General features: G+C 47.0%; 1 protein-coding gene across 1 annotated transcript; it reads left to right on the top strand.

The window, feature by feature from the left end:
- The first annotated feature begins 3627 nt into the window (after positions 1-3627).
- PAIP2 (poly(A) binding protein interacting protein 2) lies at positions 3628-8400 on the top strand. Its single transcript, XM_010086848.1, has 3 exons — positions 3628-3795; positions 6020-6199; positions 7321-8400. The coding sequence occupies exons 1-3, from the start codon at positions 3658-3660 to the stop codon at positions 7384-7386; spliced, it is 384 nt and encodes a 127-aa protein (XP_010085150.1). The 5' UTR covers positions 3628-3657; the 3' UTR covers positions 7387-8400.
- Positions 8401-10672: the final 2272 nt, after the last annotated feature.

Raw genomic sequence — 10672 nt, 5'->3', positions numbered from 1 at the left:
GCTGCTCTGCGCTCCACAAACACTTTTATTTATTATTTTTTTTATTTTATTTTAAAGCGTGGGTGCCGGCGTGCCGTGTAGCTGAGTCGCCTGTTTGCAAGTAAGCTCCAGTTCAGCGCTTTGAAGCGCTTCTATCAGATAGCACTGGCATCCCACGTGAATTGGGTTAAGAAATCTATTTATTATGCGAAGTATAATCAGTTTACTTGCTAACTGCCACTCGCTAATCTAATTAGATAACGAGAGAATCTTGGCTGGCGCTCCTGACTCACAGGAGTAATCACTAGTTAATAAACAAATACCTTCTGTGGTGGTGCAAAACGCTCCTGCTGCGCTGAAACAGCTTTGCTTAACCTTCAGCTTACGCCGAAATCCTGACGTGCTGCTTGCCGTGTTGCTTTTGGGTGCTTGAAGCAAATACCTTAATTTTTTTTCCTTGCTTTTTTTTTTTTTTTTAAATCAAGGGTAAGGACCAGGCTTTGGCTGTATGGCATTAGGCCCGTTGACCTTATCTTCCGAAGTAGGCGTTAGATAATCTTCTTTTGTGATTGGGGTTTAAATGCAAAATCTTCCATCACAAAGCCTTGAATTTTAATCATGGTTGGCCTAGGGCTCTTCATGCCTATAAACACAGCAAAATTCAGAGAAATGGGGAAATTAATAGACCTTAACGATGTTCTGGAGTAGCAAGTTCCACGCTCCATACAGAAGACACTTTAACTAGAAGTCCTGTTGTTACAGGATTTTTCATTTCTGACTTCAGTCCTAAGATAAAAATGGTATTTCTTAGTGTCTTATGTATTAATGGGGTTCTTCCTGCATCACCGCCACTTGCTGCCAAAATCCTGGAATAATTTGGGGCTGGATCTCAAGTCATATCGCTGTGGTAGAATTCTCTGTATTTTCTGTTACTTAGCACTACTAATGTTCTGTTTCCTGCTCTAGTGTAAGGAGCTTTGAGATCTTGTGCTTTCCACCTACTCCCAGATGGAAAATGTATTCTTTTTCTTCATGACAGTAGTGTAGCCTGTCACTGTGGCTTGTTTTCGGCAGCAGCCTTCTTAGATGGTGACTGTTTGCAAGACTTGGCTCTCCTCCTCAGAATTGCCTGTAGCTCATGACTAAAAAGCCTGTATCTCATACCGGTGAAACAAGACTCATCTTGTCCTCGCAGCTGAGCACAGAAAGCCACCTGGTTTGTGTCTTGAAACAGAAAGTTTTCTATCCAGTGTATTTTATTACAAGTTGCAGAAAATCAAATTACAAGGAGTGCTGTGAGTAAGGGACCGGCCTGGGTCTTCCTAACTGTTCGCACAGGGTAGGTGTGTGCTGATGTGTTTTCCTGTGGGAAAACATTAGCGGACTTGGGGCTTCATTAGATAAACTTCAGTTATTCAGGCTGGATCTCGGATCTTTCGTGAAGATAAACATCCGCATGGTCCTTGGGCAGTAATGGAAAGAGTTGTTTCAGTCCACAGGTGGAACACTGCACTTCTCTTCCCTCCCTCCTGAAGCAAATAGCTTGTGTTCAACGGGAATGCTTCAGAAATTGGAAAACTAGCCCATGTTTCAACAAATTAACCTTTCACACTCTTACACAAACACGTAGGGCTGTTGTAGTTCTTATTTTTACCTTTGTGGACTTGTCTGGGTGCAGTTGTCTTTGTACAGAAGAGCCCCGAGTACCTTACACTGCTAATGCGGAGTTACCCGCCTGTGGTGTGAATTGTTGGTGTGTAGAGAGCCCGGGCGAATATTAATATCAAGATTCATGCCACCAAAAAGAAGGTGAAAATGCTTTCCAGTTAACAAAGAAAAAAAAAATAGGCTTTTTAGAAGGTCTTTTGTTTCCTTTAGTCCCTTCTGTTGGTTAGCTTGAGAACAGCTGAAGTTGCTTAAAGCCATTTCAAGCTTGGAGTGTTAAATGCCGTGTCTCTTCCTGTTTTGTGTTAAATGCTGCCAGCAATCCTTTGCAAGTTTTGTTTTGAAAGAACATCAGAAAGAACCTGTTTTCTCTTGCTAGAATACCCGGGTGCTGGTCTCATTTGTTGTACTTCCTAGGGAGCTGAAGTGACTTCCGCACTTGGGTTTGCCTTTGATTTTAAAACCTTGAATAGAGCAAAGCAGGCAAAGTTCCTTTTGCTTTGTGCTGTTCTTAATTGATCATTTGGATGTGACAAAGCCTTTCACCTGGTATTATCAAGAGTACATTTTGAACCAAAACTAGCATTAATTCCATAGATAATAGGACCAACTGAAAAATAAAGAGAAAATAAGAGCGGCTCTGTGATAAGCCCTCGTACTCCGATAACAATGGAGGCTGTATGGTGATACCCTCTGCTCTGAATAAGCCATTTTTTGATATGCAGACAACGAGCTAAAACACTGAGAATAAAAATAAAAATATTTTCACTCCTCCATCCTTTCATTGCAAGTTTTTAGCGCTAGAAAAGCATTCCAGTTTGATTATTTTTTTGACCTATTGCCTCCCATGCTTTGTATACTGTTAAAAAATGCTAACGCTGCCAGTATCGGTATCTAAAAGTACTCAGCTTTGCCAGTATCGATATCTGTCCCTAAGCACGGTATGGGGAAACCAGCAGTGTTGTCTCGTTTATTTTACAACACAAATCAGATTTCCAGTTAGGACCCAGGCTCCGAGCACCCTCAGTTCTCTGAACGCAGAGTTACAAGGTTCACATCGGCTTACGAGCCTGGCGAAAAGGCTGCAGTACCATCCTTCTGACCAGGGTTCGGACCAAATGTTGTTTTTACCCTGCTTTTGGTTGTGGTTACGCAGAACAAAACATGCTCACCTACTGTACCCCCATTCCTTGAGTTCGGGATGATGTGATATCGCGTATCGTGGACATGCAGAAACGTCGCGCACTCTCCAGGCGTGACTCGATCCATATTAATGAGGTGGGATGAGGGCCAAGCACGTCCTATCTTGCAGCTCCTGATGATGTTGTCTTTACCTGCAGCTTACCCATCAGTGGGGTTTTGCTAACGAGGTAGCTGTGAGAACTGCTCTGCTGACTTGGCTCTGGGAGGAACTGGTGCAGAATGGTTTCTGCCTCGCTTGCAAGGTTTCCCAGTGGTGGTACAGCCATGGAGGTTGCTTTGTGTGATCACAAAGAACATCCCGTAACTGATTTGGGGGAGGCTAAGAGCCACACCAAAGTTTCTCCCACGTGGGTATCGTTGGAACTTCCCCTTGCTGCCTCTGGAACAGCTCAGGTACTGGGCAGTTCATTTCCAGGGGAGTTTGTTGAAACTCAGGTGGGAGCTTTAAAAGTATTTTGGAAAACAGCTTTTCCTTTTGTTTCTTGAACATTGCCTTAAATATTTCCCTACTGACACGTACGTATGCTTTGTGCTTCTTTCTGTCACTTCTCACTGGTCTTGGTGCTTGGCATTTGCCCATGTGGTGAGGTTTGATTGAGAAAATTTGTCCCCCAAATCCCCACCCGGTGGAAGCGGGATTTGATAGTCGTTGGGATTAGCTCTGTGCTGCAGTCACGGCGAGGCTACCTAGAGCCTTCAGCTGCAACCTTCCCTTGGGCCGGCCTTATGCAGAAGCAGGTTGATGAGTGAATCTGTACATCTTTAATTACTGCGGTTCTTAATTACAGCCTTTGAATCCAAGACGCAGCCATGAAGGATCCAAGTCGCAGCAGTACTAGCCCAAGCATCATCAGCGAAGATGTGATCATTAATGGTCATTCTCACGAAGATGACAATCCCTTTGCGGAGTACATGTGGATGGAAAACGAAGAGGAATTCAACAGGCAGGCAAGTCCTTTCCCTCCGTAAATGTCTTGTGGTGTGCCTTGGTATTTTCTAGCTAAAGAGAGAGGTGCTGTGGCTTAGGAAGCAGGGTACAATCTGGGAATCCTTTAGAGACAGGGTTTTTAGACAAGCTTGCCTAGAATAATGGGGGGAGCAGACAGATTTTGGTTTCTCCATCAGTAAATGTCTATTTACTGTAATCTTGGTGGAAAATATGGGAAGTGTGGCATGTCCTAATGCATCTGTCAATTCCCTACTTCTGTGAGAGGGAGGGAAAAAATATTTGACAGTCTTTGTGGTACTTTGGAAGGGACAGATCTTGCTAGGCTGCTGAGCTGTGGAGGTTTTACATGTGCAGACATGCCGCTGTTGGAATTCTAAACTGGATTACGTCCAGGTGCATACCTGCCTCGTCAGCAGGGCTGTTGTTCCCAAGGGAGCTGGTGGACATAGCTGTTGGGTGACAGTCCTGTTCGTTGCTTAAGTGTCTTACAGCTGGCCTTTGCAATCAGGGTGGAAGGAAGCCGTAACTTCATCTTTCACCTTTCATCTGGAAACGTTTTCTCTCTCCTGCAGAGGCTGGGAACAGCCTACCTCTTGCCACCACCCCTTTTTTTAATCAAAACTTGATCTTTGTCCTTAAGTAGCTGCTTTCTCTGCGCTCCAGCACAGCGTGGCTGTGCTAAGTCTGAGTTTCTGAAACAGGATATGACTGCTGCTCTCTCCAGGGTGCCAGCAGGGCTTAAAGCTAATCTGAAATTCAGGTTGCTTGCAAAATCTGAATCCTCTTGTGCACACGCCAGGATGGTCTCGGTGTCGTTTCCTGTTTGGTGGGTTTTTCCTCCTTGGGGACTGTACCGTAGTTAGCATACGGGATGTGTAGTTCTTGGGGAAGGAGCTGAGAGTTGTGCCATGAATAAATATTTTTTCAGGTACATTTTCAGAGAAGAGGAAGGATGAGAGCACGAGGGGAGAGTGGTTTTATTCAGGCAGGCAAACACCACGTGGCAGCCTGGTGGCTGCAGGCACATCTCTGTGGGAACCTGAACAAGTTAAACTGGGGCTGGAAAACACAAACGGGCAATGTTAATTTCAAGACATTTGTGGGATTGGAGGCACCTGTAGGTGTGCAGCCATGTAACAAAAATCCTGGAGCCAGGCAACCCCTGCTGTAATACCAGCTGGTGGCTGCGTGCAGGACAGAGGCAGCGCCTCACAAGGACGGACTGGAGACCACTGTCCTTCCTGGAGTGCTTTACTGGGGAAATTACTGAGCTGGGGTTTCGTGTGGGGTTTGAATTGTCTAGACAGTGGCTTAGAGCATGCGGTGATGAGTCCCTGTTCCCCAAAAGCTGTGGATCTTGTGCACCAAGTGAGTTGGTGAGTGTGTTTGCCCCAGGCACAGGGGACCTAGGTTTTACAGGAATCCTGAACTTTTTTGATTTGGTGCTTGTGGTATGTAACTGAGTCTCCACTTTAGAACTGAGTATGTGTTTGATTTCAGAGTGAAGGATAGATAGGAAAACTTGTTTGAGCTTCCACTGAGTGAACTTACAATCTGTCCTGACTCATTTTTCCACTCCCTTATGTCTGGCAAGTCACTCACACCAGCTTCTATTTCCCTGCTTTCCACTCTTGCCTACTGCCATGCAGGACTCGGAAAATCTGTCAGGATGAGCTCCCTCCAAAGCATGTTTACTGAACAACCGAGCAAAACCTTCCTTTAATCTTTGCAATGGGCGCCAGTTCTGCATCAGTTGACCTGTCCTCCTTAGAGTCCAGCAGGTCAGCGTTCTTAACAACTGCTAAGATCCCAGGAATCTTGCAGGACACTTTCCTCGGGAGTGTGCCTGGCTGCCTGTGTTGTCCCTGGTTCCCTTCCTCCTGCTTGCAGTGAGTTCAGTCCAGGCTAGTTGGTACAACTGAAATGTTCACTTGGAACCAACATTTTCCTCCTTGAGCTCATTAACAAGCTGCAAAGGAAACACCCAGGGCTGGGGGCTTCTCCTGCCGTTCCCTTTTAACTGCAGCCCAAGTTCCTGGGACAAAGCGCTTCATTTTTCTACATTAGAAACTCCAAGCTGCTTGCCTTCCTGCAGCATGAGCGTGGCGTTCTGCTGGAAGTCCTGCTGCATAGCTAGAAAGGTCAGCTGGGTGCACAAACCGTGGAGTGAAGACACCACTCTCAATAAGCTTGTTGATGAAGCAGTTTCTTCTCGTTGTATAGATCGAAGAGGAGTTGTGGGAAGAAGAATTTATTGAGCGCTGCTTCCAGGAGATGCTGGAGGAAGAGGAGGAGCACGAATGGTTTATTCCAGCCCGTGATCTCCCACAAACGATGGATCAAATCCAGGACCAGTTCAATGACCTTGTTATCAGTGACAGCTCATCACTGGAGGATCTGGTGGTAAATTCACTTTCCATCACATTTCTAAATTTTGACAGCTCTCATTGTCCAAGGCTGATTTTTTTTACTGATAATGGCAAGAGAAAATCATTTGCACGTAGGCCAGAGACTCTTAAGCCATGCCTGGCTGTGGGAAATGTGGAACGGTGGGGTAAGGGATGTTTCCTTGAGTGACGTGACCTATTCAGTGATTTTTTTCGTAACCACATGATGCATTTCCTTGCCCGCAGCGTAAATTCAAGTGGCTTTGGGTATGCATAGTACGTTATGAAGGAAAGACAGCAGATCGCTTGGTAGAAATTCTAAGGAAGGGGCAAGCAGCTGAATTATGACTATTTCCCTCTTTCTTGCTGTACGGCTTTTTGTCCAGAGCTTAGCGAAAGGGCGAGGACAGTGTGTACACATTTTCCTGACAAAATACCCAGTTACTGAGACATAGTACAAAAACCACACCGTCGTGTCACAACTGCTGCGAAATTCAGATGCAAAGCTGTACTTTTCCAAGCTTAGGCTGCTGCAGGCAGCAGGTTTGGACTCAGTTAGGAACATAAAAGCCTAATCTTCCATTTCTTTATCATAAAGAGCTCATTTTGAAGATGTTGGCTGCAGGTCATTGTAGAGCAGCAGCTTGCCAAGGGGGAGGACAGAGAAGTCACAGACGTAGAAATAAAAAAAAATCAATACACTGCTCCTCATATACGTTAAATTCCAAGAAGTGGCTTAAGTTCCTGGAACAAGTCTCCTCTTGCTTAAATAAGCAGGATCTACAAACTTTGTGGCATGTTTTAACAGCTCAACTTCAGAAAAAGCTATTTCAGCATTAGTCGGAGTGGCTGGGTTCGGTGCGTGCCTGTGGTTTTCTTGTTTCTGATTCCCTAAGCCCTTACCTGACTGAAGCATCCAGGTGGAGCTAAGGGAGGGTGGATAATTCGGGTGTTAGCACAGAGGAGTGGGCTTTGCCAGGGATTGTAGAGACTTTTTGTCTATACAGAACCCCTGTGGTACGCCTGACTGTTACTCTAAATCCACAAACTGTTCCTAATGCTGTCCGCCTAGGATTGTGTTCGGCTTGGAAGCTGAAAATAACGATTAAACGAGACTTCTGTTTTTCCCTTCCTCAGGTCAAGAGTAATCTGAATCCAAACGCAAAGGAGTTTGTTCCTGGGGTGAAGTACTTAAATATTTGAGTAGACTGGGCCCTCTTTTGGTGGATGTAGCACAATTTCCACACTGTGAAGCCAGTATTAGAAGATTTAATTGTAAAAGCTCTCTCTTCTTGTCACTGTGTTACACTTATGCATTGCCAAAGTTTTGTTAGTCTTGCATGCTCAAATAAAAGTGCTGAGACTGTTACTAAGTAAATCTGTCAAAAGTTTAATGGGAACGCAGTTTGCTCTCTGCAAAGGGGATGGTGAGGTAAGAAGCACCAGTCAAGTTGAGACGAAATACCACGTTTCGAAAACCTTCTGCAGACTCTGTCTTTTTAAATAGGACTTGGAATTCGCTACGGATGGTCTGTTTTTAACTAAAGAAGTGCTAGTTTGCACCTGATAATGCCTTAACTTAAAAGTGAAAGCGAGGATATCTGATCGTTATGCAAATTAGCTAACTTTCCTTTGGAATATCAGTATTGTTACTAACGTTAATTTTTCCCCTTAAAGACCTTCGTGCTCCTTTTAAGCAGCATGAGCTTTAACAGAACTTTTACAGACCTGCACAGAGTCGTAGATCTCAGCTACTGAACTAACTAACATCCAGGCGATCGGAAGGAAGAAATTCCCTGGACTTTGCAGTATGTTATCATGTTAGAAACCTTTCACTTCCCGATTATGTTAAAGGAGGTGTGAGTTTCATCACAATTTCTTCCAAGACCCCAGATACATACATAGCTCTGCCTATGTAACTTTTAGCATACAACTTTATTATAGCTGGATTTAACAGAGAAAACCCTAGCATTAGTGATTTGAGTGGTGCTTTTCCCTTGCTTTGTTTAATCATCACTACACAATAGTCTACAGCACAACAACTTTTTTTTTTTTTCCTTTTAATAAAGCTAGAACAGTTTTGGCTTCTTAAACTTCATATTCGGGTAGGTTAAGCTGCCATACGTGTTCAGTGTGAATAGTGTTTAAGTTGAAAATATTGTAAAAAAATTATATTTTTTCAAAAATATTTAAAAAAATAAATAATAGTAGAACTGATGTGGTGGCTGTCTCGTGAATACGCATCTCGCGTCGAAGCTCATTTGGCGATGTGCAGAGGAAAGGGATGGCGTTACGCATCCGCTGCCTCTGAGGATGTAGCGCGATAGCCCAAAATACCCATCCGAGGTTGAGCCCTGGCTGCTCTTTTCTTTCTTTCCTCCCTTGCTTTGTGTGTTTGCCTGGGCATATTTTCCTTCGTTCTCACCGCTGCTAATCCCAGCTCAGGCCCGCTGTTGTGGGCAGCGCTGGGTAGCGGCTATTTAAATCTGCCCGGCACATGATGCCAGGGGCTTTGGCAGGGCGCTGCCGGAGCTGGGCTGCTCTCCGTCCCCGTGAACCGGAGAGAGCTGCAGGAGGGTGTGGGTGAGTCCCTGCTGCCAGTCTGATCCACTCTTGCTTTAGCCTCACTGTTAATATGTTTTGGTTTTTTTTTTTTTTAAAGCTCTGGTTAAACCAAATGGGAACAATCAGAAATCACGCAGCGCTGCAGAACGGGAAGAGTGAGACAAAGCCTTTACGCAGCCCACAGCGTAACCACCCTGCTGCGTCGCTCCCGCTGCGGGTGGACGAACCCGTCCTAGAGGAGCTCAGTCAGACCAACTCCTTTCCCTGTTACTTTGCAAAATGTTAATTGCGATTATCCCAGGCTCCTTAATGAGTGCTGCCTTCCCCCTTTCTGCCCTGAGACCTGCTGTCCTCTGTAGAAACAGCAAAACAATTCTGGCGTTTCCACTGACTTGGAAAGAGTTTAGATTCGAGCACCTAAAGACAGAAGGTCAGGAAATAGCATGTGCCCCGACTTATTTTTAGCTGGAGTGGGAGTTTCAGCAGAGAACCCCCGTGCAGCTGGCAGCAGTTGCTCACTGGTGAGCTTCCTCCCGGGGTTTCAGCTCGGGTGTGATCAGCTCGGGGTGACTGGATGCTGCTGCTGGGAGCCAGCTTGCTGTGAAACAGCCAGCCTTGCCTGGTTTGTTTGCTTTGTTTTTTTCCCAGCCAACTCCATCCTGGGGGGCGGTTTACTGAGGAGGCGAGCTCCCTGATGGTCTCTGCTGGGATGGAGCTGCTGGTCCCCACCGCTGCCCCTGCCCTGCTGCGCTGGGGTTTGTGTCTGCAGCAGGGTTGGCAGCACACCAGCGTTTGGGTGCTGCTGAACGGTGCTTGCGCGGTGTCAGGGTTTCTCTGGCTCTCGCCCCGGCACGTGGGCTGGGGGTGGGCAAGAGGCGGGGAGGGGAGAGAGCTGAGCAAAAGGGTCTTGCACACTGTGGGATCTCACGCTTCACAACTAAACTGGGACAGCCGGAGAGGGGGTTCTGCTGCTGCCCAGAGCCTGGCTGGGCGTAGCTGCGCTTGCCAGAGGTGGTGAGCGATTGCATTTGCATCCCTTGTGTTTTTTTTAGTGGGTTTTTTTTTTTCCCCCGTCTTCACTTATTAAAGTGTCTTTGTCTCGCCCTGTGGGTTTTCTCCCTTTGCTCTTCCTGCTCAGGCTAGGGCGCAGGTGCGTGGCCGTGCCACCACGCTATGCAGGCACTGTGACAGGCTCATGCTGTGCTGGCTTCAGCTGTGGCTTTTTGGAGCTAACCCCAAGCCCAGAAACGGGTTTGACTCTTGGCGATGAGGCCATCAGCCACCTTCTGCTGGAAACCCACTGGCTGAGCACGTCGTGGGAGCAGCGGGGATGGAGCCGGCTGTCCCCCGCTCCCCAAAGCGGGACCACCACCGAGGGCTGGTGCTGAAGCCCCTCTCCTGCAGCGCAGGGGTTTGGGCAGAAGCCTGCTGAGGATGCAGGAACCAGGGCAGGACGTTGAGCGTGTCTCCATCTTGGGCAGCCCAGGAGGGAGTATGGAAAACTGCTGGAGCCTTGGAATGCGGAGAGATGAGGGAGCGGTGCAGGACGCAGCAAAGACACTGGTAGGGCAAGTGGGCTTGAATTTTTAATTTTTTTTAATTGTGTGATCTTAAAACAGGCATCCTGTCGCTGGTCTGGACACTGTACCCCGCACAGAGCTTCAGCTGCCCGGTAGCCCTGCCAAAGCCAAGGGCACAGCGCCAAGATTCGTAGCCCTGTGTCGGAGTTTATGGCTCCAGGGGCTCTGGCTGGCTCCGGTGGTGGCTCATGACCTTGGGCAAGCACTGACCAAGCCTCAACCAGCTACAGCTTGAGGTGCAGCAATGACTTGGGGGTGGTGGTCCCCAGGCAGGCACCCCGGGAGCTGGGGCTGTCCCCCCGAAAGGCACCTTTGAGATTCCCCAGCCCGGTGTTGGAGCCAAG

Source organism: Pterocles gutturalis, unplaced genomic scaffold, assembly GCF_000699245.1.
Source record: "Pterocles gutturalis isolate BGI_N339 unplaced genomic scaffold, ASM69924v1 scaffold27441, whole genome shotgun sequence".
Classification (NCBI taxonomy): domain Eukaryota; kingdom Metazoa; phylum Chordata; class Aves; order Pterocliformes; family Pteroclidae; genus Pterocles; species Pterocles gutturalis.
The sequence above is the reverse complement of the archived record's forward strand: the minus strand, read 5'-3'. Positions and strand labels throughout refer to the sequence as shown.